Source organism: Camelina sativa, chromosome 20, assembly GCF_000633955.1.
Source record: "Camelina sativa cultivar DH55 chromosome 20, Cs, whole genome shotgun sequence".
Lineage (NCBI taxonomy): Eukaryota > Viridiplantae > Streptophyta > Magnoliopsida > Brassicales > Brassicaceae > Camelina > Camelina sativa.
The window spans coordinates 14,155,106-14,182,687 of record NC_025704.1 but is presented as its reverse complement, the minus strand read 5'-3'; the positions used below and the strand labels follow the sequence as shown (position 1 = coordinate 14,182,687).

The window sequence follows — 27,582 nt, the reverse complement described above, 5'->3', positions numbered from 1 at the left end:
AACCCGAATATGAATACCAATGAAGCCATGCCTGTGGACCGCTACTATGATGCCTTGGAAGGTCCTGAATTGGAGACTCTACGGGTACGTACCAACGCTTATTTTTCGATATCTATATTACATTTCAATTAATACGATTTAGTTTCGATCATATATTAAAGCATTACGGCTCATATAACTCTCTGAAACAACGAATACAGATACAATAATTGCGTTAATATTTGTGATAAGCTTTTGGTTTAATGTTTTATAACACACTTATTTTTTCTTACGTCGCAGCCACAAGAAGAGATCGTTCTACCAAATGATAAAAAGTGGCCGTTTCTTCTCCGTTACCCGATCTCCACCTTTGGTATGTGCCTAGGAGTGAGCAGCCAAGCCATAATGTGGAAGACCCTAGCGACCGCAGAGCCAACCAAGTTTCTTCACATACCTCTTTGGATCAACCAGGGTCTCTGGTTCATCTCAGTCGCTTTGATCCTCACCATCGCCACCATCTACCTCCTCAAGATCATCCTCTACTTCGAAGCCGTACGCCGTGAATACTACCATCCAATCAGAATCAACTTCTTCTTTGCTCCTTTCATCTCTTTACTTTTCTTGGCCCTCGGTGTCCCACCTTCCATAATCACAGATTTGCCGCATTATCTTTGGTACCTCCTTATGTTTCCTTTCATCTGTCTTGAGCTCAAAATCTACGGTCAATGGATGTCTGGTGGCCAACGCCGGCTCTCTCGAGTTGCCAACCCGACGAACCATCTCTCGGTCGTTGGGAACTTTGTCGGGGCTTTGCTTGGTGCGTCCATGGGACTTAGAGAAGGCCCTATATTCTTCTACGCCGTTGGGATGGCTCATTACTTGGTTCTGTTCGTGACTCTATACCAAAGGCTACCGACCAACGAGACTTTGCCTAAAGATCTTCACCCTGTCTTCTTCCTCTTCGTCGCGGCTCCAAGTGTTGCCTCCATGGCTTGGGCTAAGATCACTGGCTCCTTCGATTATGGCTCCAAAGTTTGTTACTTTATAGCCATTTTCCTCTATTTCTCATTGGTACGTTTACATATAAGTTTTAACTCATACGTCTTTCCTTCTACAGAAAAGCATTCACTAATACAAATCTTCCCTCTCTTTGATTTATAGGCTGTTCGGATTAATTTCTTCCGTGGAATCAAGTAAGTCTTAAGCAAATTACTTCTGCTACGGTTTGGTTTTCAGTTATCCGCTGGCTTAGCTTCTTATACATTTTTTTTTTCCTTGTAGATTTTCGTTGTCCTGGTGGGCGTACACATTTCCGATGACCGGTGCTGCAATTGCAACCATCAGGTATGCAACAATCGTTAGGAGCACCATGACTCAAATCATGTGTGTGGTCCTCTGTGCCATTGCAACATTAGTCGTGTTTGCACTGCTCGTGACAACCATCATCCATGCCTTTGTTCTTCGAGAACTTTTCCCCAATGACCTTGCCATAGCCATCAGCAACCGCCCAAGACCCAAACAGAATAGCCATCACCGGTGGCTCGACCAACTGAGAAACGTAAGCTCAGAGAACATCGAGAATTACTTGAAATTCACAGACTCGGACAGCAGTCACAGTAATGATCTAGAAGCTTGCAATGTCAAAATTCAAGAGAGTGACTCAGCGTAAATCGGAAGATCACAAACATTTTTCAACCCCTGATATAGATTCGTATCCCAAGTTTTGGTTTTGATTTGTTGTCAGTGTCTCTGACACAAGTGAGGAACTAAGTAACCTATATGTTGCTGTGGTTCTAATGAGCATGTGTGTAAAGTAGTAGTAAACAAACGGAAGGGGTTGTCTACAGTGGTGAAAACGAACAAGTATCTCTTAAACCGGAACTATTTACAATGTGCTGAACCAGAAATCTTATAAGACATGTAAACTTGTTTTGCTTCAATAAAATAAAAGTTTTGAGGGGTTATCATTGTATTAACAGCATGAGAACTATGATGATGGACAATATTTTGGTTCGAGTCAGATCAGCTAAGCTAAGAGTTTCAGTTTCACATAATCTACTTTCAGAACTTAATGGATACCAAAGCACTATACTCAAGCCTATAGTACTAAAGGGACAACAAAATAATCATCTTACCAATTGGCTAACTAGGGGAAAGTTCTGATAAGATCAAATAAGCTATTAAAATTCTCATAACCATTTGACATAAGAACTTGAGATGTATTGAAAAATCTCAATTTTACAAAAACAGATTACAGAAACAGAAATCAAGAACCTTCAAGAAACAAAAGGCATAAGAAATCAAAAGCTTGAACTCAGCAACAAACTAGCAGTAGAATTTCACATTGTCCTAGGAACAAATCTAAATTCTCAAAGCCAAAGTGACAAAATCTTCCAAAAAAAAAAACCTAGTTCCTGTACAAAAGATTTCAATGCATACATACCCGAGGAAGAAGTCCAATTCAGTTTCGATTTCATATCCCATTCAACCGCCAAAGAAAGAAAAGAATCCACGTTTCTTAGGCTCTTCCTCAACCATAACAGCCTTCATACTATCTTGCTCCACGAGTCTCCAAGCTGCCTGCTCAAATGCCAATCCAGCAAGCGTTGGTGGCTTATTCAGAACAAGCGGAAACCCTCGATTCGTACTTCGAATAACCTCAGAATCTTCAGGAATCGCACCTAGCAACGACAACCCTAACATCTCCTGCACATCCAACACTGACATCATATCCTCTCCTTTAATCATATCAGTTCTCACTCTGTTCACAATCATCTTTATATCTCTTATTCCATCGCATTCGAGCAAACCAGTAACCCTATCTGCGTCCCGCAACGCTGTTATATCCGGAGTTGTTACAAGAATCGCTTCATTAGCCGGAGTAATGGCTGTTATGAATCCGGCATCGATTCCTGCAGGGCAATCGATGATGATAAAATCCGGTGAACCTTCCGGTCTCGTTTTCAACGCATCAACAAGCCATTCCAATGCTTTTCCACCAAATCCCATCGGAAGTTTCGATCTAGGTTTCGAGATACATAGCAATTCGAAATTCGACCAACGCTTATCGCGTACCAGAGCTTGATCTAGACGGCAATCTCCGTTTATAACCTCGACGCAGGTGTAATTGACTCGATTCTCTAACCCTAGGAGGAGATCTAGGTTACGTAGTCCAAGGTCCGCGTCAATGGCTACAACTGAGAAACCGTAACGAGCGAGAGAGAGACCGACATTCGCGGTGGTTGTCGTCTTCCCAACTCCGCCTTTTCCGGAGGTGATTACAACGATTCGCGGCTTTTCTCCGGCGAGCTCAGGCTTGCGATTAAACTGGAGTACGGATCGTATTGGACTCCGTCTGATAGGGTTTTTGACGAATCTTGGTGATGATGATGTTAGAGGATTGTGTGAGAGCGACGATGGAAGGAGAAGAGATTGATGATTCGTGGAGAACAATCTCAGAGACGCCATTGATAGAGCTGCTGCTTCAGCTGTCTCTAGAGAGAGACAGAATTGTTTCACTGAGCGTTGTGGCTTGAGAGGGTTTACGGTTTATCAAGAACTTTTTGAGATTCCGGTTTTTATTTTCTCCACTCTAAACCGGTTTAAGATTTAACCAATCGCACAAATAATGTGTTGGTTCTACCGGTTTATTATGTATGATTCATCCGTATTACAAACAAATGGCGAAATGAACAATCAAATAAGTACTCTCTCTACAAGTTACAAAACCAAACAAAATTATACCAAATACAAACCGAATTTCAGATACCGGTACACCGCTTTGGTTTACCGGTTAATGTCTTGTCCCCTCCCCTTTATATATAGCAATGTCTATTTTTATCTGCCAGCGTTGGTCATTAGCTGAGAGAACACTTGGCTGCTACTGATTATGCCTGAAGTTCCATCATCTGCACTGTCCCTCTCTGTGTTTGAGCCACTATAAGGACCTCGTCGAGCTGTTCCTGAACCGGTATCGTCTCCATTAACTTCTTCAGGCTTGTCTAACGGTCCGGATTCTTGAAGCTGAAGCACATGTTCCAAATTCCACAGAACATCACCAATCGTTGGTCTATCCACACCGTAGTCCGCACAGCATTTCTCTGCAGTTTCGGCGAACTTTTTCAACGAGCACGGTTTGATCTGATCAGCGATATTCGGATCAACAATTTGATCAAGCATCCCTTTCTTTTGCCACTCGATAGCCCATTCTGCTAAATTCACTTGCTCCCTAACAAGCAACGGATCAACAGCTGGTCTAGCGCAAAGAACTTCGAATAGAACAACACCAAATGAATAAACATCGGATTTATCCGTGAGCTGTTGTCTTCTGAAGTATTCAGGATCAAGATATCCGAAGCTTCCTTTAACACCGGTGCTCACATGTGTCTCATCAATACAAGGACCTGATCTTGAGAGTCCAAAGTCTGCAACTTTGGCTACATAGTTGTTATCTAGTAAGATATTGGTGGATTTTATATCCCGGTGGATGATTCCTTGCGAAGAACCGGTGTGAAGGTAATGAAGACCTCTGGCTGCACCAATGCAGACCTCAAGACGTTGTTTCCAAGATAAAGGCGGGTTGGTGGATCCGTATAAGTGACTTTTGAGCGGTCCTTTATCCATGTACTCATAAACCAGAATCATCTCAGACTGTTCTTCGCAGTATCCAACAAGCGAAACCAGATGGCGATGACGGATCTTAGAGAGAATGGTTATCTCAGAGAGAAACTCTGGTAAGCCCTGTCTTGAACCAGGCGAGCCTCTCTTCACAGCTACTCTGGTGTTGTCTTTAAGAGACCCTTTAAAGACCATCCCAAATCCACCAACTCCGATTACTAAACTTTTGTCAAAGTTATTGGTTCCGGATTGTAACTCCGCGAAAGAGATTCTCAGAGTTTGATAGCCACTAGAACTAACAGTTCTCTCAGTTGTTCTACTGTTAGAACTGCCTCTAAACCTTCTCAATGGTGTCCATCCAGTGCTCTCTGAACTCCTGGTCTTGGTGTTCTTACGCCTGCACAAGCACAAAGCGCACAAGAAGAGTAGAGACAAGAACACAAATCCTCCCAAAACTGAGCCAACCACGATCCAAACAACACTTCTTTTCCCAGATCCCTCTTTAACACTCACAGTCACAGGGCTCACAATCCTCATAATCTCAACTCCATTCAATAGAGCATTAACTCTAGACGGATTACTAAGATCAGAAGGTCCAACACTAATCCTCAACATTCCAGAACGATCAGACTCAGCAACAAAATCAATGTACAACGGAGAAGCAAGCACATGGAAGTTAAGCGTGGAGAGATCAACATCTTTATACGCAAGATGATCATTGATAAAGACATTGAAATAGAGCTGGTTAAGCGAAGTACTCACGACATCGCAGAAATGCAAACGAACCAAATGTAGAACTTGTTTCGAATCAACAGGGAACCCCCAACTAATGTTAAACCTTGCCTGCAACTCCTGATTATCTCGGTTCATCTCCTGAGCAGTCATGTAAACATTATCAGGAGCAATCTCTCTCGTGGCACCACCTTTTTGATAATTAGGAGAATGAGTAGTCCAAGCACGTTTCGCAGCAGCTCTCAAGAGAATATAATCATCATCAACAACCCAAGTCCTCCACAATGTATCATTAAAGGGCGTCAATTTCGAACCACCAACGTTGATTCTATGAACAGTCTCAAGAACTTGAGATGACAAGTTACTGAAGATTTGAGCTGAGTTAGGTATAACAAGCTTAGTACCATGATCTATTATAAAATCAGTAGGTGCTGAAAACACTTCAACCGCATTAACAAACCCAAATCCAGAAGCTTTAAGAGGGATAAACGAAACTTCTAAAACAGGATCATCGATTTTGAGTACAAATTCTCTAACCACGACGGAGCTAGTAACGAAACTGTTCATCACGGAGAACCCATTAAACAAAACTCGAAATTTCGCAGACCTTAGGTCAAAGCTCGAAGCTTTAAAAGGCGCGAAATGGAGACGGATAAAGTGAGTGCCATTGCTGGTGACTTTGAATTTGTATGCTCCTCCTCCGGTGGGGAAAACACGAGCCGTGTGGTATAAAACGGGTGAATCCGGAGATGGGTTCGGGTCAGAAACCGAAACGGATCGATCGGTTGAGAGGAAACTCGAGCCCGGGTTTGAAGAGTCGCTGAGAAAAGAACGGATTGAGAAGAAAGATGTGGTGGTGTTAGCTCCAGAGTTAAGAAGGTAATTATCAGTTGGAGTGAATGAAGAAGCGAGACAGAGATGAAGATGAGAGAAGAAGAAGAAGAAGAAGAAGAAGAGAAGGGTTTGGATTAGATTTATTGGAAACGCCATTAGAGTGAAGCTTTTGGGGAGAGGTTTGAGAAGGTTTTTTGTTTTGATGATTGATGTTAAAGGAGAGAAGAGAGTGCGTGTTTGCTGTCGCTTCTCTGTATTCATTTTTCTCATTTTTCCCCCACTAAAGTGTGAGTGAAAGAGGAAAGTGTTTGTGAAATCATTAGGGAAAGCGAATTTTGTCAAACAACAATGGGAAACCAAAGGAGGCTTAAACCTGCCTTTTTGTTTTTGTTTTGTGATTCGGTGGCAATCATTTTCAAAAAGGTTTTGCTTTTTATATAGTTTTCATTTTTTTTTACTGATTTGGTAAAGTAAATAAAAGGAAACTTTAGATTAATCATTTTCTTTAAGCTATTAGTAAGCATGTTAAGTTCATTTAAATCTGTTATTTTCATGAGATGTGTTTTAGACTATAAAGAGAACAGAGAATCTGGTTGATTAACCTTGATGATTAACTGATGATTGTGGTTTTGGTACCAACAAGGTTTTGAGTTTGGACCGATACATTAAATAAATAAATAAGTATATTATAGAGTAGACATGTAAATTAGGTAATTTAATGGGTAAATAATATTATTTTATTCAATTAATCTAAATATTTAAATATTTAAATAACTTTGGTCCCAAAAAAAAAAAACTTTAATAATTAAAACTATATAAATAGAAAAATATCCAAAACATTATCTGACTTGAAACATTAATGTGTATTCCCATCTATGGCTCTTGTATTCACAGTGGTGTCACCAAATCCACTATCACCCACACTATCATCGCACCACGTGTCCCCTTCCCGCCATGGCTTTCGTCACGGCTTATCATCAACAATAACCATCCGCCGGAACAAATCTTCGATAAGATTTCCTTTACTAACACCACCGCGTCATGTTTCAATTCGGCGCGTGAAAGTCTTCTCACAACTCCGATTCCCTCTAATCTCTCCCGACGATCACTGGTCCCAATGGGCCACTCTCTTCGCCGCCGGAGCCTTCGGTGTTTGGTAAATCACCTCAATATCCCTCTCTGTGAGTTCTTAAGAGTTTTGTATACTGAAATCTCTGAAATTTACCAAGGTCGGAGAAGACGAGACTTGGAAGTATGGTGAGTGGTGCGTTGACCAGCACGTTGCTTGGTCTCGCCGCGAGCAATTTAGGGCTGATTCCGTTCGAAACGCGGAGCTCACAGCAGCCTACAAACAAGAGGAGGAGTATTGGAAGCAGCGAAGTAGACAACTTTGGCTTACTCTTGGAGATAAGAATTCGGGATATTTCCATGCTGCAACAAAAACCAGAAGAGCCATTAATAATATTTCAGTGCTAGAATCCCCTCTGGGCAATAAAGTGTATGAGGAAAGCGAAATTGTTAAAACTATCTCTGAGTATTTCCAAGATATATTTACCTCCCAGGAGGGAGATAGAGAAAGGGTAGTCCAAGAAGCTCTCCAACCGTGTGTTACACCGGAAATGAATGAAAAACTTATTGCCATGCCATCACCCACAGAGATCAAAGCCGCCTGCTTTGATATACACGCGGACAAAGCCCCAGGGCCTGATGGATTTTCAGCTAGTTTCTTCCAAACCAACTGGGATACGGTGGGAAATGCCATTATAGCAGAAGTCCAAGCTTTCTTCATATCCGGCAACCTGCCACAGAAAATAAACCATACGCATATCAGACTTATACCAAAAACAAAAACAGCTCAGAAAGTGTCTGATTACAGACCCATTGCCCTCTGATCAGTCTACTACAAGATCATTGCTAAACTCCTTGCAAAAAGACTACAACCTGTTCTAAATGATTGTATATCCAAAAATCAGTCTGCTTTCGTCCCTCAAAGAGCCATCTCCGATAATGTCTTAATTACCCACGAAACTCTGCATTACCTTAAGACCTCTGGAGCTGAGAAAAGATGTTTTATGGCTGTTAAAACAGACATGAGTAAGGCTTACGACAGACTTGAATGGGATTTTATCAAAGCAGCTTTAGAAAGGTTAGGTTTCCACAGTACCTGGATCGGGTGTCTGATGCAATGTGTCACCACGGTCACTTACTCCTTCCTAGTAAATGACCAAGCAAAAGGACTGGTTGTCCCTCAACGAGGCATCAGACAGGGCGACCCCCTCTCCCCCTACCTCTTCATTATCTGCAGTGAGGTTTCATCAGGTCTTTGTCTAAAAGCTCAGAGAGAAGGAAGCTTGATTGGCATCAGAGTTGCGAAAGGAAGCCCCAGAGTAAACCATTTACTCTTTGCTGACGATACAATGTTCTTCATTCGGTCGGATCAGCAGAGCTGCCACAAACTGAAAAGCATCCTACAAAAGTATGAGTCAGCTTCAGGTCAGAAAATAAACCAGGATAAATCATCAATCACTTTTTCTGTCAAAACTCCCCAGTACAGAAGAACACAAGCAAAAGCTACTCTCAATATACAAAAGGAAGGAGGTCAAGGTAAGTATCTTGGTCTCCCTGAGCTGTTCGGAAGAAAGAAAAAGGATTTGTTTACCTCAATAGTGGATCGAATTAAACAGAAAGCCCTCAGTTGGTCCTCGAGGTTTCTATCCACTGCAGGAAAGCTCACCATGCTCAAAGCGGTCCTCTCTGCGATGCCTACCTACACTATGTCATGCTTCCACCTACCGGGATCACTTTGCAAACGCCTCCAATCAGCCCTTACAAGATTTTGGTGGGACACAAACACGGAAAAGAAAAAGATGTCGTGGTTAGCCTGGAAAAAGATAACAAAACCAACCAAATTTGGCGGTTTGGGTATCAGAGACATAAAACATTTTAACAAAGCATTGCTGGCTAAACTTGCCTGGAGATTACTGACGAAGCCCCATACCCTCTTTGCAAAGGTCCTTCTGGGGAAATACTGTAAAAACGAATCTTTCTTGGAGTGTAGAGTCTCACGCTCAGCTTCGCATGGTTGGAGGAGTATTTGTATGGGCAGAGATCTTCTCAAAGCCAATCTGGGCATGTTAATAGGCTCTGGCAGCTCCACCCCTATTTGGAGAACACCATGGTTGTCTGTCTCCATCCCTTCTGCCCCCATGGGCCCCCCACAAGAGATTCATAAAACCTTACAGTAGCGGATCTCATTCTGCCAGAAAGCGGAGAGTGGAATGTGGACCTCATTAGACAACTCTTACCAGCTTATGAATCAGATATCCGAATGTTAAAACCTAGCTTAAGAGGAGCTAAGGATACATGGGCATGGCTACCTACAAAAGATGGGGTATACACGGCGAAATCAGGCTACTTTGAGTCCACCAAACTTGCGGATGAAAACAACTCACTGAGCCAGCTCAATCCGAGTACCACAGAAAATTTCAACTGGCACAAATACATCTGGGCTCTTAAAACATCCCCAAAAACCAAACTCCTCCTATGGAAAGCTGTCCATAATGCCTTACCCGTGGGCGCAAACCTCCTCCATAGAACCATCACTGATTCTTCCAAATGCCCCATTGCGATGGTGAAAAAATGACACTGCATCTCTTCTTCAATTGCCCTTTTGCGTCAAGAGTCTGGTCCATGCTCCCTGTTAAACACCCCTTTAGATCGGAAACTATAAATTCAACTATGGAAGGTTTTGCGCTTATGAATAACCTCATCTGCCTACCTCCTACCGGTATAGGTTCTGGTCCCATTGCTCCGTGGTTGATCTGGGCATTATGGACCACCCCGAACCAGCTAATCTTCAACAAAAAGGCTGTATCGGCGGAGGAAGCTCTGTCTATCGCCATGCAAAGAGCCAGAGAATGGCAGAAAGCCCAAGTCCCCCCTCCGAAAACAGATCAACGTCACACTCCAAACCCACAGCCCCCTCGACTTCGATCTAATACCACCTATTTCACAGATGCCGCTTGGCGCGACGGATCAGCTGGTCTTGGCTGGGCGATTATAGATCAATCCGGTCAGATCCAAGCCGAAGGTTCTTCCTCGACGACCCATGTTAGTTCCCCGTTGATGGCTGAAGCGTTGGCAACTCTCACAGCAGTGAGAGTTGCAATCGAATCGAACATCAGGGATATCTCCTTCGCTTCCGACTCGTTTATGCTGGTCCAAGCTCTTAATCAGAAGTTCCACCAGAAGGAACTTCATGGGACTCTCCACGATGTCCTTTCCCTATCCTCTAATTTCAATGTCTGCTCTTTCAATTTCGTTTCCCGAACTCTGAATCACCATGCTGATCGTCTGACAAAGAATGCCCTTCGATCTGTCGTTCTGTAATCCCTAAGTTTTATTTAATTGAAAGTCGTATTTTGTTCAAAAAAAAAAAAAAAACCTTGGTGATTAACGGATGATTGTGGTTTTGGTACCAACAAGGTTTTGAGTTTGGACCGACACATTAAAGAAATAAATAAGTATATTGTAGAATAGACAGGTAAATTAGGTAATTTAATGGGTAAATAAGATTATTTTATTCAATTAATCTAAATATTTAAATATTTAAATAACTTTGGTCCCAAAAATAAAAACTTTAATAATTAAAACTATATAAATAGAAAAATATCCAAAACATTATCGGACTTGAAATATTAATGTGTATTCCCATCTATGGCTCTTGTATTCACAGTGGTGTTACCAAATCCACTATCACCCACACTATCATCGCACCACGTGTCCCCTTCCCGCCATGGCTTTCGTCACGGCTTATCATCAACAATAACCATCCGCCGGAACAAATCTCCGATAAGATTCCCTTTACTAACACCACCGCGTCATGTTTCAACTCGGCGCGTGAAAGTCTTCTCACAACTCCGATTCCCTCTAATCTCTCCCGACGATCACTGGTCCCAATGGGCCACTCTCTTCGCCGCCGGAGCCTTCGGTGTTTGGTAAATCACCTCAATATCCCTCTCTGTGAGTTCTTAAGAGTTTTGTATACTGAAATCTCTGAAATTTACCAAGGTCGGAGAAGACGAGACTTGGAAGTATGGTGAGTGGTGCGTTGACCAGCACGTTGCTTGGTCTCGCCGCGAGCAATTTAGGGCTGATTCCGTTCGAAACGCCGTCGTATGACTTCTTCATGGAGTTTCTCTTGCCGCATACGATTCCGTTGCTGTTGTTTAGAGCTGATCTCCGTCGTATTATCCGATCTACTGGGTCGTTGCTCATTGCATTTTTAATTGGATCTGGTAAAGGTTTTGTCTTTGCTTAGTTTAGATCCGTAGGTTAGGTCTTGGAGAATTATGTGACAATGTCATTGATGATGTGGGTTAGTGGGATTATTGATTGATGTTGGTTTGGTGGCAGTTGCGACGATTGTTGGAACTGTGGTGGCTTTTGTGTTGGTACCAATGAGATCGCTTGGTCCGGATAACTGGAAAATTGCAGCTGCTCTCATGGGGAGTTACATTGGTGGATGTAAGTTTGTCTGGAGCTTCTTCATTGCTTCTTTCGCTTGTTAACCTGTCAAAGGTACTCAATGTTGATTTAAAAAGGTTCTAGGCTTCTAGCTTTACTTTAGATTCTAACAATCTGACATTCTTGGATATTTAAAGTAAAGAGAAAAATCTTGCTAAAATTGGCTTGTACAATGTTTCTCAGAGATTAGGAATAGCTTCTTTGTGAGAAAAGATAATAACTCTTTTGTTGGTTCTTTTTCTTGTTTATGCTCTGCAGCTCTTAATTTTGTTGCGATTTCGGAGGCTCTACAGATCACACCATCTGTTATAGCAGCAGGTGTGGCTGTGGATAATGTCATATGCGCTCTGCACTTCATGGTTTTGTTTGCGTTGGCCTCAAAGATTCCCCCTGAGACTTCCTCAGCATCTGCCCCTGGTAAAGTTCATCTTAATCACATGTTAAAGTTTCTTGTATTTTCAAGGTATATTACATTGCAGTTTGTGATTATTAAATAACTTAGGCCAGGTATTGTTAGAGAATCAGTGACTCTAGGGCTACTTACTTGTAGTTAGTAGTTGTCAAATTAATTTGAGTGGATATTGGTAAAATAGTTATTATGAGTTATGACATTATAATGTGCCTGGCAAATTATGTTCTGAATTCTGATCATAAATACTCAATACTTTTTTATATTATAACATAACCATTCTCATCTTCTAACTGCATTTGCATCCACATAAATGCGCCTGTCAAATTATGTATTGAAGAAAAAAAATTCATTACTTTAGAGTATTGACAGAATCATTTTCAATTTCTAGTCGCAGTTGCATCCAATTATAAGCACAAACACTTCTGTTTAAAGTTATCTGTGTGTGACCTATGGCAGATGCCGACATGGCTAAGGATGACAAGCTTGAGGACAAGAACAGAGTGGTTTCAACTTCGATTGCACTATCAATTTCCTTCCTGATATGCAAATCTGCAATTTTAATGACAAAGCTATTTAACATCCAAGGAGGCATGCTTCCTGCAGTAACAGCCATCACTATCGTCTTGGCAACTTCCTTCCCTGATTTCTTTGATTCTCTTGCACCTTCTGCTGAAACTATCTCTCTTATTCTCATGCAGGTATCTTTTTCGTTACACTTTTATGAGTTTATCTATTAAAACCAATTCAACCAATTAGGGATGTGTCATTGACGAATAAGAAATAGTGATGGGTTTGTCTGGCTTGCACCTGGTCTGTGATGAGTTTAACCATGTGGACTAAACCTGTAATGGTGGCATATTAGTAGTTCATCTAACTAACTATTTATTTCTTAAAATCTTTTTCGGTCAGGTATTTTTTACAATTCTAGGAGCTACAGGGAGTGTATGGAATGTAATCAACACTGCCCCAAGTATCTTCCTATTTGCTGTTATTCAAGTAATGGCTCATCTTGCAGTGACTTTGGTTGTGGGGAAGGTATTATGTATAGACATGAAGCTACTACTTCTTGCATCAAACGCTAACATTGGAGGTCCAACCACTGCTTGTGCCATGGCAACCGCAAAAGGATGGACTTCTCTTGTCGTTCCCGGAATTCTCTCCGGCGTTTTTGGGGTCTCCATTGCAACTTTTCTCGGCATTGGATGTGGAGTTTTTGTCCTCAAACGATTATAGATTTCTAAATGATCGGATGGGAGGATTCTGAAGCCACACTCCTTGTAAAAAATGTAATTGATGTTGTCTCATTTACTCATTAGTTTAGTAAGATCTTTTACTTTCCAAAAGTCAAGTGAACTCGCACGATACAGTTTTTCTTTTTTTGTTTAATTATTATTAATATATGAATTTATCTCATAAATAAACAATAACCATTTCGATTGGTTGAGCTCTACGTGATAAAAATAAAAATATTTCGGAAAAAAAACTAATTAATAAAATCGTGTGGTACTGTAGATTGTACTACTGTACCGCTCTTTCAATATAAGTCAACTGTACTTCAGTTCGAAATTGAAAAACTCAACTGTACGTGCCCTTTTCAATCTGAAAAAAGTCAACTCCACCATATTAATAAGATTCTTCTGATTCCATATATTTGTATTTTGTAACCCAAAGGCCAAAGCAGTGCTAGATTTATCCTATAAATTTGTGCCTTTAATTGTAACTTTTGATTCCAACTTATATAATATGCAATATGAATATGCCACGGCATGGCTTGGATTTAGATTCCTAACTGAGCCTTTACTTTGTGTTCACGCACCTGCTCGTTCCATAAAATTTATATGATGCCTATAAGGGTCGGAATCCGGACGAGAACACACTTTTGTTAGTAGTTTAGTACAAAGATAATAGATATATTATTAGTTAGCTAAGCTAAGAATAAGTAAAGGTGTAGTACATCAAGTACCAATTTGTCCACGCATGAATCATGCCTTTTTTGGGTCAAGATAGTAGAATGTTCCCAAATCTCAACTCTCTAAGCACGAAACCCTAACTAATAGTTTATTAGTTATGATTGGAACCATTAGTACTGTACTTTGATTTGATTGGAACCATCTTGTACTTCTCATTTCTCTCCTATATAAATGTACATTTGGTAATATTTCTTGTTTTTTAATTTACCAAGATTTATTATAGTAGACTTGAAACAGCTTTAAAAAAATAAAATCGAACCATTGCTCTCAACTCACAAGTTTTCTATTCGAAAATATATGTAACACGGTTTGACCTAGGGGAAAATCTAAGAACCTATCCTATGTTACCTAAAACTACAAGTACTAAAATGCGTTTATATTTTAATTCGTATATATGTACTCAAAGATTTTAAGAGTTTCATTCACAAAAGTTCATTTCAAATATATATAGTTCCCCCCGGAACAAATATTTTAGCATCTAAATGTTATTTTTTTTTGTTGATTTTGCTATCTTGGCGTACGTCAAGATAGGATTTTGTAATTTTGACGTCCAATTTGTTGCTGAAATAGAATTCCGAAATTTAGCACTACTCCATTATTATGTAACTAAACAAACATGTTACAAAGAAGAAAAAAAAGCAAGCGAGGTCATAAACTATATATATATTGCAGAGTTCAAAAAGAAGTAAATCTTTAATCATAAACTACATACAGGTTTTTGTTGTATGGTATGCGGAGTTTAATTTTGTACGCTCATTGATATATTTGAATTCTCGGTTTCGAATTGATAAATAATGAAGATGCTAAAAAAGAAAAACTACATACAGTTTTTTTTCCGTTTATTGTCAAAACCGAATATACTATATAATCATAAGAAGGCATTCAACTGCGTAAAGGGGGTCATAAACTGATCCATGTGTGGGTGTGGCTAACATGTGTCTATATAAATTTTGATACAATTTTCGGGCATTACATTTATGATATACATATGAGTTATCTAATTGCCTACATATTTTATTGTAAATTGTGTGTATATTCTCTGCCGGCAAATATATGTTGGGAGAGATAAGATAAATATATAAAAGCAAGGTTTCTCAAGACATATATGACGCTTACATATTTATATAAATATTACTAATTTGCCCTTGTAATGTACTATAAATAGCAAATCAAAAAAGGTTTCCACACAAACAACACACACATACATCAAAATATTGTATACTAGATATATAAATAAAAAAAATGGGGAACATGAGAAGTGTGGTGAAGATGTTGATGGTGGTTCTGTTTCTTGGATGGATGTTTATTTGGATTATGATTTCAACTAATCTTTTCAAAAGCAAATGGATCCCCAAACTCGCCAAGTATCTCAATACTACTTATTTTGGTCCTCAAGGTATTTATTTCTCTATGTATTCTCGCATTTACTTTGAAAATTTTAATTTTTTTTAAGGCTTGAGTATTCAAGAACTATTACTATAGGCACGAATCTAGTGCTTCTCACGGTTCCAATGATGTTCATTGCGGTTCTGAGTTGTGTTTATTTGCATACCCAGAAGAAACCAACCCAACCTCAAAGGTTCGTTCGACTTGTTATAATTTCATCATTATTGGCTACGTATTTTCATGAAAATATTTGTAACAAATTATCAAAAGTTTATTTATATAAATGCAGGGAATGGAAGGTAAAAAGGAAAATGGGGAGGGTGATGATGGTGATGAAGCCATTTGGGATAGTGACAGCCACGGAGTTGACTTTTTCTCTTTTGTTTGTGGCTCTTCTGGTTTGGGCTCTCTCCAATTATCTATACATTAGCTATCACGTCAGCCTTCATAACCACGACAACTCCAAAATGTAAGCTTCTTTGTTTCCAATTCTAAACTCTATATGGTTTAAATGGTTTGTTAGAATATGAATGGCTCGTTCTTAAATTAGTTTTAATTGGAAACTCATGATTGCTCAAAACCATGTGAAAGCTTCACAGTGAAACAGAACGGATGGTACATACCATTTTTGATACGTTTTGGTCCGATCTCCAAATCCGTAGGAGAGTTTATTAAACTTTGACTGAAATGGTGCAGATGGCAGGCAAAGTTTAGGTCTTTTGGACTGAGAATCGGATATGTTGGCCATTACTGTTGGGCCTTTCTGTTCTTCCCGGTGACAAGAACCTCTACGATACTACCACTTGTCGGGTTGACTTCAGAGTCAAGCATCAAATATCACATTTGGCTCGGACATGTCTCAAACTTTCTCTTCCTAGTCCACACGGTCGTTTTCCTTATCTACTGGGCCATGACCAATCAGTTGATGGAGGTCCGTTACATGATCTAACTAAAATTTCATTTTTGGTTTTAGACTAAAACTAAATTAATATATAACAACCCTTAGGATCGATTTTATGGTGTGTAAAAAATGTGTTTAGGTCACTTGATCACAATGATTTACCCGCGATTTCTTGCATAGAAAAAACAAAACTTACCAAAGGAATCTATTCAATATATACTAGATCATTCAAGTTGTTTCAGCAAAAATCGAATGTTCGATACAAAATCTAATAAAATAAAAAGTATTAAAGCTCTTTGGAGACAAAGTTGTATGATTGTATCTATCTTGCTTCTATTCCGAAACTGATGAATTTACGTTTTCTTATATATGTAAAGACGTTTGCATGGAATCCGACATACGTGTCTAATCTAGCCGGAACAATAGCGATGGTGATTGGAATAGCGATGTGGGTGACGAGTCTACCATCCTATAGACGAAAGAAGTTCGAGCTTTTCTTCTACACTCACCAACTCTATGCTCTCTACATAATCTTCTACGTAATCCATGTGGGAGACTCGTGGTTCTGCATGATCCTGCCCAACATCTTCCTGTTTTTCATCGACCGTTACTTAAGATTCTTACAGTCCACCAAGAGAACCAGACTTGTTTCCGCTAGGATCTTACCTTCAGACAACCTCGAACTCACTTTCTCCAAAACCTCAGGTTAACAACTAGTTCCTCCATTTACTTTATACATTCAAATTAAACAACAACAAACAGTTAGGGTTTTCCTTTTAATAGATACTATCTTTTTAATTATAAATAAATAAATAAATACAAACGAGATGAAAAATAGTTTTGTTAGATTTCTATTTTTTAAAAGTGAAAATTTCAACACTGGATTTAATTAAATGTGAACGTAACATTTAACATGTAAACGCAAAATAAAACACAAATATAACAATCAAAATCCTATTGAACGTAAACACATCCACGCTCAATAATTTGGGCTAGAGTGCCGTGTTCAAGACACAATATACAATGTATAATTATTGTAACCATTTGTTCATGATCTAACTATAGGGCTACAGTATACACCAACAAGTATATTGTTTCTACATGTGCCGAGCATATCCAAGCTTCAATGGCATCCATTCACAATAACTTCGAGCAGCAACTTGGAGAAAAATACCTTAAGTGTTGTAATCAGAAAACAGGGAAGTTGGACTCAAAAGCTTTACATCCATATCTCTTCTTCCATTGATTCTCTCGAAGTTTCTACTGAAGGTCCTTATGGCCCTAACTCTTTTGATGTCTCGAGGTACAAACTCAAAGGTCTTATTTCAGTTTCTTACCTAACTACATTGTCTTAAGTTTAACCAATTGTCATTTCTCATCATATTAGGCATGACTCTCTAATACTAGTGGGCGGTGGCAGTGGAGTTACACCCTTCATTTCGGTTATCAGAGAACTCATCTCTGAGAGCCAAAACCAAAGCACAAAGCTACCAGATGTTCTTCTTGTTTGTGCCTTCAAACATTATCATGATCTAGCGCTTTTAGACCTAATCTTCCCATCGGATATATCAGTTTCAGACATTTCCAGGCTGAATCTCCGAATTGAGGCCTATGTTACAAGAGAAGACAAGAAGCCCGAGACAACTGATGATCACAGACTTCTACAGACAAAATGGTTCAAACCGCAGCCTCTAGACTCTCCTATCTCACCTGTTCTTGGACCCAACAACTTCCTCTGGCTCGGAGTGGTGATCTTATCATCATTCGTCATGTTTCTCTTGCTCATAGCGATTGTCACACGTTTCTATGTATACCCTATTGATCGTAACACAGGAAAGATATATAATTTCTCGTACAGAGCGCTTTGGGACATGTTCCTAGGATGTGTGTGCATTTTCATCTCTTCAAGCATAGTTTTCTTATGGCGCAAGAAACAGAACAAAGAAGGAGATAAGGAGTCTAAGAAGCAGGTACAGAGTGTAGATTTTCAGACGCCCACGTCTTCTCCAGGTTCATGGTTCCACGGCCACGAGAGAGAGCTGGAGAGCGTTCCCTATCAATCTATAGTACAAGCCACTTCAGTCCACTTCGGCTCCAAACCTAATCTGAAAAGTAAGTAATCTGTTACATATATGAGCATGACTTCACTTACATAACATAATGTGTAAGTGAATGTATATGCATGAACCTGATACTTTTCAATCTTATCGTTTTGCAGAGATTCTGTTTGAGACAGAAGGTTCGGAAGACGTTGGGGTGATGGTTTGCGGACCAAGAAAGATGAGGCATGAAGTTGCAAAGATATGTTCATCTGGTTTGGCAAAGAACCTTCACTTTGAGGCAATTAGTTTCAACTGGTGATCGATTCCATGTTCTAACTATGTTTGTTTGTTGTATCTGTTATGGACCTTTGATGTTTAGATGGCTTGCTGCTAGCTAAATTATACTTGTAACATAATGCAAAAATGGAATGTTAATATATATGGCATCTTCATCTTATTCAGCCCATTATCACTCTTGTTTTTAGCTTTTGTTTGTTATAAATTATAATACTTTATTTTCTTCTTTCAAATTCATATAAAAAAATACATAGATGAAATCTACATTTTTTGTTTCTAAAATTCTAGTTGACCAATATTATAAAATTGTTAATAAGCCTTTGGGTGACTTACCCTTATATAGAAGAATTCTATTTCTTTCTCTATAATAGAGTTTAAAAAAATTATTTGCAAAGTAATATTTTAGTTTTTATTATTTAAAAATCGATAGAAAATAATGAGTGAGATTAATATATTTTACCGCTGTCTACTTATCTTTGCTAATTTCGTTACAGTCTAAAACACAAAAATCAAGCTTTAATTAACTTTAGCTTTAAACTACTCTTGAAAGTATTTGGTGTTCGGTCCATAATATACCACCAAAAATTTCACCGTTCCCTTGTGTTTAAAGTCAATTGGGTTACTGTTCACCAAAAAAAAAGTCTAATTGGTTACATTATGAGAAAGATTGTTGTGAGATAGTATATAAGGATACAAATTTTAGAAACTATTTTACTTAGATGAAAAATCAATCACAAAATTTTTAGAAACTATTTTACATAGTTAGATGAAAAATGTAAATTTGCTAAACATCAGTGAGTATATTAAGTAGTAAAATCTGAAGTAAAAATAATTGGTAAATAACATACACATTGTTATGTTTAGGGAAAAACATAAAGCTTATGTTACACATATTTTGGTAGGTCTCAAAAACAAGAGAAAAAAAATAATCACACGAAAATTAAAGAAATCAACGGTAATCAAGTACCAAAGTTTAAAATTGAACTTTATTTGCACCAATAGATCATTCTTTGGCTGCTTCTTCTCCAATGGTAGGAAGGAAGAAAAGGAGATAGAAAGGCATAAACTAGATCTACCACATTGAGGATTGCAACAAATGTGTTATGACCAATATCTTTAATCAGCTTAATTTCTACAAACTTAATATAACATGTAATAAATCACTCATCTAATCCAATCTAGTTACACTACGGATATTGGAGCTATTGCTGCCTCAGTTATTTACTATTGCAAGATTCAATATTGCTTCATCCACTCCACTCAATGAAAGATAAAATATTATATACACAAATGCTTAAAATGTGAGGACAACAATTTCTAATACAGGGAATAATTGTTATCTTAAGAAATTTATTAGTAGATGGTAAACTCAGTTTGACATTAGAAGATCCTAACTTACCATCAAAATGATGTAAAAACTTGTTGTTGTTATGTAATGAGACATCATGCAGAAAAAGTCAAACCCTTGCCCAAATCTGTAGATATCCGTACACAATGTTTTCTCCCCGTTACCACAAGCAACTTTGGCTTCAAAGAGGGATATCTCGTTCAAACCAACATCTCTTCTTTTTCCTACTAATATATATTCATGATGAGTGACATTATCACACCTTAGAATTGAGTTGATCACGCCTTAGTGACATTGTCGAGCCTTCGTCATTTGCTTCAACTTGTTTAATTTGATCCAATATATCTCCTTCATCCGGGCCATTATCCTAAAAATACTAGTCATCCTAAAAATATCACTAGATATGAGAAATCTAGAGATCCAAATAACAAATTCCTCAAAAATCTAGTTCAATAATATAAGAAAAACCTCATGATTAAATGAAATCTAGAAAAACACAAAGCATCAAAAGAAAATCATTAAAAAACTTCGGAAAAATACAAACAAACGACAAAATTTATTTTACAGATTTCTCTTAGATGAAACGAAATATGTAAATGACAACATTTGGTGTCAATGAATGATACGTTAGGAAAGCGACAAACATATACTTGTTGATATCCAATGGTAGGAAATGAAAAATAAGGAGATATAAGACGTCGAAACTTAACCAGGCATCGTGGTCTGGTGGTAAAGGAACCTCGGCTGAGGCGCCAGCCACCCGGGTTCGATTCTGGCCACCAGGGAATTTACATGCGGACTTGCTCTGGCGCCGCAGACCAGCAGTTCTAGGGGGCCCTTAAGTGGAGGCTTAAAAATCCCTGGTCGCGGGCTTAGACCCAGTGGACTAGTCAGATCACTGTGTGGTCTGGATACTGCGTTTAACAAAAAAAGACGTCGAAACTTGATTTACCACATTGGAAATTGAAATAAATGTGTAATCATCAATGTCCTTTAATTTCCGCAAACTTAATACAATGTGTAGTCAAAAAGAGTACGTTTATATATATATATATATATATATATATATATATATATATATGCCTCAAAATATTTTTGAAAAATGTATGTTTTATATAAATTTGAAATTAGTTTTCCCATGCACAAAATAAATTACAGTTTTTGTTAAAGTTGTTTTTACTTTGTTTTTTTGTTATAACAATAAAGAAAATATTAAAATCATTAGACTGGAAGATAGATGTAATATTGTTTTCTTGTTATACTAGAATTTAACATTTGATACAAACAGGAAAATTTATATTTTTATATATTTTTGATTTGAAGAATAATTGGATTATTAACACTAATTGATCAACAGCGGCATAGTAGATTATTGGGTAAAATAGTTACAAGAGTTATATAAATTTTATTAGGAGGTAAAAAACAGAAACATGAACAAAAAAGATGAGGATCATGAAGGAGTTGGATGATCCTCTATCTATCAAAATGATGCTTGTCATCAAGAAGTATCCTACGAAATTTTTGGACAATACTTAGGTTCACCTGTAGTCCACCTCCTCTAAACCAATGAAACAATACCAAGTAATACTAAATCGAAACAAAATATTTACTTCAAACTAGAATAAGAATAAACAAAATAAATTAGAAAAAATAGAATCATTAAACAAAATAAATATTTATATCATATTATACTTAAATAAAAATTAAAAATTAAATAGATTAACATATTGAAATAAAAATTATTTTAAAAATATTAATTTTGTTGAACCTAGACCAAAACATATTCTCGTTTAATTATAAAATCTAAACTCTAATGATCATTCGTAAACCAAACCGACATATAAACTTGTTAAATATTATAAAATCTAATCCCTAATTCTCTTATGTAAACCTAAACCAACATTTAAACTTGTTTTGTGACAACCCGTCCCGCGGAACCCACTAGCCCACCGCTAGCTGCCCCAACGGACCATCCGTGGACCCCACTAGTCCACCGCTAGCCGTCCCAACGGATTCCAAGCTGGCCCTGCAGGGCATCGATCCTAATCCAGATCAATTGGTGGCAACTTGTCATGTGGGAAGATTGTTAAAGGGTGGGGACCAGAGTTCGAGGAATGCCTGGCGCACCAATAACCTACTGGTGGATTGGGATATCCACAGTGATGGGTTAGGATCGATGCCCTGCAGGGCCAGCTTGGGGTTCGTTTGGGCGGCTAGCAGTGAGGCTAGTGGGGTCCACGAGACGGGTTGTTACATGTTTAATATTATAAAATCTAAACTATAATTCTCCTTTGTAAACCCAAACCGACATTCAACTCGTTTAATATTATAAAATCTAAACAGTAATTCTCATTTAGAAACCCAAACCGACACATAAACTTGTTTAATTAAAAACCCAAGAGAATTTGTTAGAAATACTCTTTTTTATATGAGAAAATTGCACTCACACCTACTTTCTCTAAAACTATTCACCATTACACCCACTTTCTACTATTCCTATACTTTTCTTATGTCAAATTACAACTTACACCTTCCAACTAAGCTAACCTTCTTTTTTTACTTTTTCTTTTTCCTTCTCATTTCTCTCTCTATTTTCTCTTTCTCTTTTAATTATTTTTCTTCAACATTTGTTTTTCAGTTTCTTTACTATATTTTAAATTTAGTAACTTTAGTTGTTGAAAAAAAAAAAGTTAAGTAATTTGTAAATAAATATTTTTTGCATCTTTCAATATTTTTCTTTCCACAAAAAAATAAAATAAAATCTGAACCTAATACAATTGAATTGGTGTTCATAGTCAAATCAACAATTTCTAAGTCAAAACTAAATTAATTAAATAATTTAGAAATTAATGAATTTATTTAACTAGGTCCCATTAAATGTTAATGTCATGGATATGATTACTTTTGTATTCATCAATGACCACTTTTGGTGTTAGTATTTGAAAGATCTATCAAATAGTAAGAAATTATAAAATAGAGTTTTGTCAATTGTTCATGTTTGCTTATCCACCTAGCAATGTCCACATGGATGAGATGTATGGTAAAAAGAAATATATAATATGTAAGTCATTTTAATTTTTAAATGTGATCGGCTAAAAACATTTAGGTCTTTCATGGATTTAGTGTCAATATTCGGGTTTGGGTTTATTGTTTCAACTGTTTAAGATTTAGTATAAAAGGTTTTGGATTTATGGTCATGTGTTTCTAGTATCCACAAATTCTCTTGGTATCCACATAATCATGAATATATGGATTTGATGTTGTCGTTGTAGCCTAAACCCTAAATCTAAGCCCTAAATCCTAACCCCTAAATCCAAAATATTGACACAAAATCCACATGAACCCTAAAACCTAATTCCTAAAATTATAAAATTCTAAACACTAAAACCTAAACCCCGAATCCTAACCAAAAATCCTAAACCATACCCCCTGAACCCTAGCCCCTACAACATAAACCCAAAACATAGACAATGAATTCACATAGACATATCATCCTAAGTCCAAGACCTAAATTCTTAAACCTAAACCAAACATCCTAAATTCTAAATCCTAAACCCTAAACTCTAGAACCTGAATCCTGAACCCAAAATCAAAATCCTACACCTTAAACCTCAAACCCTAAACTCTACACCCTGAATTTTAAATCCTAAATCCTGAATCCAAAATAAGACAAATCATTCACATAAGCCCTGATACCTAAATCTTAAACCCTAAACCCTAAACCAAAAGTCATTCATATTACTTCACATGCGGAAGACATCCACAAAAGTGAATCCACAAAACCACATCCAACCAACCACATTACATACTCAAATTATGAATTTAATAAACTAATTAACTATCCAAAAATAAGTATCCACAAATGCTTTTGAAGCAAAAATTGTGACAACCAACTCCAATAGTTGAGAGAAGCTCTACAACCTACAATGTATTCTTACAAACTTTGTATTTATGTTAAGTTCATCTAAAAGATATTCTTAAAGTCTTATAATATAATATAGTAATTTATATAAAAAATTAGTTATACATGACTAATTTACCAAACCACAAACTTTTTAATTAATTAGGTTTTTATATGTTTTAAAATTCAAGCATAATTAAGTATCCACAGTTTACCATCCATTTATCGTCAAACAAATGTTCAACTAAAATTTATTCACCTAAAATATAACAAAATGCATCTTAAAATGTAGAAAAAATGAAATCATAATCTTTTGTGTAAAACAATATACAAAACATTTTGATAATAACTAAATAAATGAAAATAAAAATAAAAGAAAGAGAGAATAGAGAGAGAGAAAGAAAGGGAGAGACCATAGGATAAAGAAAAAAACAGACAACATTCTTTTTTTTTCTACCCTAAAAACCATCCATTGCACACTATGGGAGTATGGGGTTGGAAAATACTTTATTTTGGAGGGCAGTTTTGCCTGCAGACACCTAAGCTAATAAGTTGGAAAAGTATAGTAAGAATAGAAAGTAGGTGTAAGTGAAAGAAGAGTGATAAAAAGTAGGTGTGAGTGCTAATCACCCTTTTTATATACTCCTTTCCAAAAATACCATATTTTGGTCATTTTCATTTTTGCCCTCTTTTAATTTTTAATAATCATTTTACCCCTACTTGAAAAATATTTTAGTCAACAAAATAAAAACAAAACTTTCCCGTCAATTTTTTTTAGAAAACTTTTCCGCCAAAAAGTTTATGACAAAAATTTCGACAAAAAAAAATTCCCGCCAAAAAAAATTTACAAGGCTTCTTTAGAGTTTTTATAAGATTTTATGTTAGAGAATATTTGAGCATATATTTGGTGTATATTTTGTCTGTATGTTTTGGTAAGTGTTAGCGTGGAGAATAAGTCAGCATTGATAAGATGCAATCTCCTTAGTTTGGTAACTAGATCTTTTGTCTGTATATATATTTGCGAGACGATGAATGAATAAAAACACAGAAAACATTCTTCATTTCTATACCTTGTTTTACATGGTATCAGAGCCAATTGGCAAGAAAATTTGAAGATTTGAAAGATGTCATAAGAGACAAAGGCGATCATGAAATCAGAAGGTTCGAAGGCTGTTGTCTCAGCGTTCCAACTAGCACCAACGGAGAATCCTGGCGCGATCATAGCGCAAGTTCAATTCAATGGAGATAACTTTGATGAATGGGCTCAGGCAGTGCGGACGGCATTGCGAGTCAAGAAGAAATATGGTTTTGTTGATGGAACCATATCGAAACCAGATGAAGATGAAGCGGAGTATGAAGATTGGCTATCAGCAAAGTCAATGGTGGCACTTTGGATCCTCAACACGATCGATCCAAAAGTGAGAAGAACACTGGCAAACAAGGAAGATCCGAAGGAGCTTTGGACAGAGATAAAAGATCAATTTTCTGAAGGAAATGGACCAAGAATTCATGAGATTAAGGCGGAACTTGCTCATTGTCGCCAAGGGAATCTGAGCGTGATTGAATACTTTGGGAAGCTGCAGATGCTGTGGGAGGACTTGTCTAATTATGACAAGGTGATATCTTGCAAGTGTGGAAGATGCTCTTGCAACATTAACGGCGAACTGGAGAAGAAAAGAGAGGATGATCGAATTTATCAATTCCTTCTTGGACTTGACACGGCTCTATATGGAGGAGTGAGGATGTCGACCATCAGCAAAGATCCGCTTCCAAACATGAACCAGGTGTACTCAAAGGTGAAGTCAGTGGAGCGAGTCAACACCGTCATGAGAGGAAGGGAACAAGAGAACACTCAAGTGGCGTTTGCAGTACGAGGAGGAAATTCCTTGACTGGTAAGGAAGAAAAAGGAAAGATGGTATGTTCGGTATGCAAGAAGACTGGACATACACCTGATACTTGTTTTCAAGTGATCGGATATCCGGAGTTGTGGACTGAGCGAGCTCGAGGCAATGGGGGATTTGCGCAGGGTGGCGGACGTCAAGGAATAGGGAGAGGACGTGGAGGCATGGCTCATGCAAACATCATGGTGGCACAAGATGGAGCTGATACGAGTGTAGAAGCAGAGAGGAGTGGCTACACAGGCCTAACAAACGAGAAATGGGGAACACTCGTGAAACTCCTTGAGAACAGTAAGGGAAACACACCTCGTCTTAGTGGTAAGTCTCTCTCAATCGATTGGGTATTAGATACAGGAGCTACAAATCATATGACAGGGTTTAGTGATTTGTTGTCGGATCAAAAGTATATTTTGCCGTGTACCATAGGGTTGCCAAATGGAAATAATAGTTTGGCAAAAGAAAAGGGAACAGTGAAGTTTGATGATGATTTTGAACTGAGAAATGTGTTGTTTGTGCCTGAGCTGAAATGTAATTTGATATCTGTGTTACAACTAGTTGCGGATCTCGATGTGGTAATGCAGATTGCTAATAAGGGATGTGTGATTCAGGACCGTATAACGAGGAGTGTGACTGGAGCATGAGAGCTTAAGGATGGTCTTTACTTTTCCGTCGCTTGCAAGAGTTTCAAGTTTTTCATTTGAATAAAGTTGGAGCTGAAGATCTTTGGCATCAAAGGCTTGGGCATCCTTCTAATGGTGTTTTTGATTTACTTCCAGTTGTTGGTCCTAGGAATAAAGACTTTTCAGTTTGTGATACTTGTATAAAGGCTAAAACATTGCCGTGAAGTTTTTCATGCAAGCGATAATAAAAGTGATGGAGTTTTTGATATGATACACGTTGATTTATGGGGACCTTATCGACGTCCAACTCTGTGCAACTCTTATTATTTTTTTACCATTGTGGATGACTTCTCGAGAGGAGTTTGGGTATATTTGTTGCGAGAGTAGTCATAGGTCAAAGAAACTCTGATGAATTTTGTGGCACTAGTGTCAAGACAATTTAACAAGGATATCAAAGTTGTGAGGAGTGACAATGGTACGGAGTTTATGTGCCTTACGTCTGAGTTCAAAAGAATGGGAATCATACACCAAACGTCATGTGTTGGCACACCACACCAAAATGGGAGAGTGGTAAGAAAGCATCGCCATATCCTCAATGTGGCTCGGGCGTTGTTATTTCAGTCCTTGCTGTCGGCCAAGTTTTGGGGAGAGAGTGTATTGAGCGCTGCGTACCTGATAAACCGTACCCCGTCACGGTTGCTGAAAGGGAAAACTCCGTATGAGCTTATCTATAACACAGCTCCAGCATACGAGAATCTAAGGGTTTTCGGTTGTTTAGCTTTTGCACACAAACAACGTCGTGGAGGAGACAAATTCGAAGCTCGGAGTAGAAGATGCGTTTTTTTGGGCTACCCTTTTGGAAAAAAGGATGGAATATGTTTGATTTGGAAACCGAAGAGATGTTTGTATCACGAGATGTGGTCATTGTTGAGAACACTTTTCCGATGAGCTGCGAGACAACGGTCCCTATGAGAAAAGAAGATGACATTTCAGATTTTGGCTGGGATGAAGAAGAAGATGTCGAACAGGTCTTAGAAGATTCGTTGGCGTTGCGCAATAATCACGTTGAACAGGAAAATAACATTGAACGGGCTGAAACATAGGAGGATCATCCTCAT

The 27,582-nt window shown here is 38.0% G+C and overlaps 7 protein-coding genes across 10 annotated transcripts in view; 5 read left to right on the top strand and 2 right to left on the bottom strand.

The window, feature by feature from the left end:
• Positions 1-1,648, top strand: part of LOC104770774 (S-type anion channel SLAH3) — an 8,564-nt gene extending 6,916 nt beyond the window's left edge. The window contains exons 4-7 of the mRNA XM_010495231.2: positions 1-84; positions 280-1,050; positions 1,141-1,172; positions 1,261-1,648. Coding sequence (XP_010493533.1) covers positions 1-84; positions 280-1,050; positions 1,141-1,172; positions 1,261-1,648 — 1,275 coding nt within the window. The remainder of the gene's footprint in view (positions 85-279; positions 1,051-1,140; positions 1,173-1,260) is intronic.
• On the bottom strand, positions 2,153-3,535 carry LOC104770773 (putative septum site-determining protein minD homolog, chloroplastic). Its single transcript, XM_010495230.2, has one exon. The coding sequence runs from the start codon at positions 3,445-3,447 to the stop codon at positions 2,464-2,466; it is 984 nt and encodes a 327-aa protein (XP_010493532.1). The 5' UTR covers positions 3,448-3,535; the 3' UTR covers positions 2,153-2,463.
• On the bottom strand, positions 3,597-6,475 carry LOC104770772 (probable receptor-like protein kinase At5g24010). The gene has a single exon (XM_010495229.2). It carries the CDS (start codon positions 6,430-6,432, stop codon positions 3,817-3,819), a length of 2,616 nt encoding a protein of 871 aa, XP_010493531.1. The 5' UTR covers positions 6,433-6,475; the 3' UTR covers positions 3,597-3,816.
• Positions 9,901-10,551, top strand: LOC104772516. The gene has a single exon (XM_010497118.1). It carries the CDS (start codon positions 9,901-9,903, stop codon positions 10,549-10,551), a length of 651 nt encoding a protein of 216 aa, XP_010495420.1.
• Positions 10,864-13,504, top strand: LOC104770771 (uncharacterized membrane protein YjcL-like). The gene is made up of 6 exons (XM_010495227.2): positions 10,864-11,159; positions 11,233-11,459; positions 11,578-11,688; positions 11,947-12,105; positions 12,557-12,798; positions 13,010-13,504. Exons 1-6 carry the CDS (start codon positions 10,879-10,881, stop codon positions 13,331-13,333), a joined length of 1,344 nt encoding a protein of 447 aa, XP_010493529.1. The 5' UTR covers positions 10,864-10,878; the 3' UTR covers positions 13,334-13,504.
• On the top strand, positions 15,313-18,718 carry LOC104770770 (ferric reduction oxidase 4-like). Of its 4 annotated transcripts, none has more exons than XM_010495226.1 (8): positions 15,313-15,434; positions 15,553-15,649; positions 15,746-15,838; positions 16,160-16,387; positions 16,735-17,062; positions 17,423-17,660; positions 17,745-18,469; positions 18,576-18,718. In XM_010495226.1, the coding sequence occupies exons 1-8, from the start codon at positions 15,313-15,315 to the stop codon at positions 18,716-18,718; spliced, it is 1,974 nt and encodes a 657-aa protein (XP_010493528.1). The 4 variants fall into 4 exon arrangements, with proteins under 4 accessions (XP_010493528.1, XP_010493527.1, XP_019097576.1 ...); XM_010495225.1 differs by having other exon boundaries at positions 15,313-15,466; positions 15,746-15,925; positions 16,153-16,387; XM_019242031.1 differs by having other exon boundaries at positions 15,313-15,466; positions 15,553-15,653; positions 15,756-15,925; positions 16,153-16,387.
• Positions 25,094-26,485, top strand: LOC104772515. The gene has a single exon (XM_010497117.1). It carries the CDS (start codon positions 25,094-25,096, stop codon positions 26,483-26,485), a length of 1,392 nt encoding a protein of 463 aa, XP_010495419.1.

What these genes read in the sequence shown, in the direction of transcription:
- LOC104770773 (XM_010495230.2), bottom strand. Translation starts at nt 3,447, where the DNA reads ATGGCGTCTCTGAGATTGTTCTCCACGAATCATCAATCTCTTCTCCTT.
- LOC104770772 (XM_010495229.2), bottom strand. Translation starts at nt 6,432, where the DNA reads ATGAGAAAAATGAATACAGAGAAGCGACAGCAAACACGCACTCTCTTC.
- LOC104772516 (XM_010497118.1), top strand. Translation starts at nt 9,901, where the DNA reads ATGGAAGGTTTTGCGCTTATGAATAACCTCATCTGCCTACCTCCTACC.
- LOC104770771 (XM_010495227.2), top strand. Translation starts at nt 10,879, where the DNA reads ATGGCTCTTGTATTCACAGTGGTGTTACCAAATCCACTATCACCCACA. An exon ending in TTCCTCAGCATCTGCCCCTG is followed by an intron (nt 12,106 to 12,556) that starts GTAAAGTTCATC and finishes GACCTATGGCAG; the next exon opens with ATGCCGACATGGCTAAGGAT. An exon ending in TCTCTCTTATTCTCATGCAG is followed by an intron (nt 12,799 to 13,009) that starts GTATCTTTTTCG and finishes TTTTTCGGTCAG; the next exon opens with GTATTTTTTACAATTCTAGG.
- LOC104770770 (XM_010495225.1), top strand. Translation starts at nt 15,313, where the DNA reads ATGGGGAACATGAGAAGTGTGGTGAAGATGTTGATGGTGGTTCTGTTT. An exon ending in AAACCAACCCAACCTCAAAG is followed by an intron (nt 15,650 to 15,745) that starts GTTCGTTCGACT and finishes ATATAAATGCAG; the next exon opens with GGAATGGAAGGTAAAAAGGA. An exon ending in CTCCAAACCTAATCTGAAAA is followed by an intron (nt 18,470 to 18,575) that starts GTAAGTAATCTG and finishes ATCGTTTTGCAG; the next exon opens with AGATTCTGTTTGAGACAGAA.
- LOC104772515 (XM_010497117.1), top strand. Translation starts at nt 25,094, where the DNA reads ATGAAATCAGAAGGTTCGAAGGCTGTTGTCTCAGCGTTCCAACTAGCA.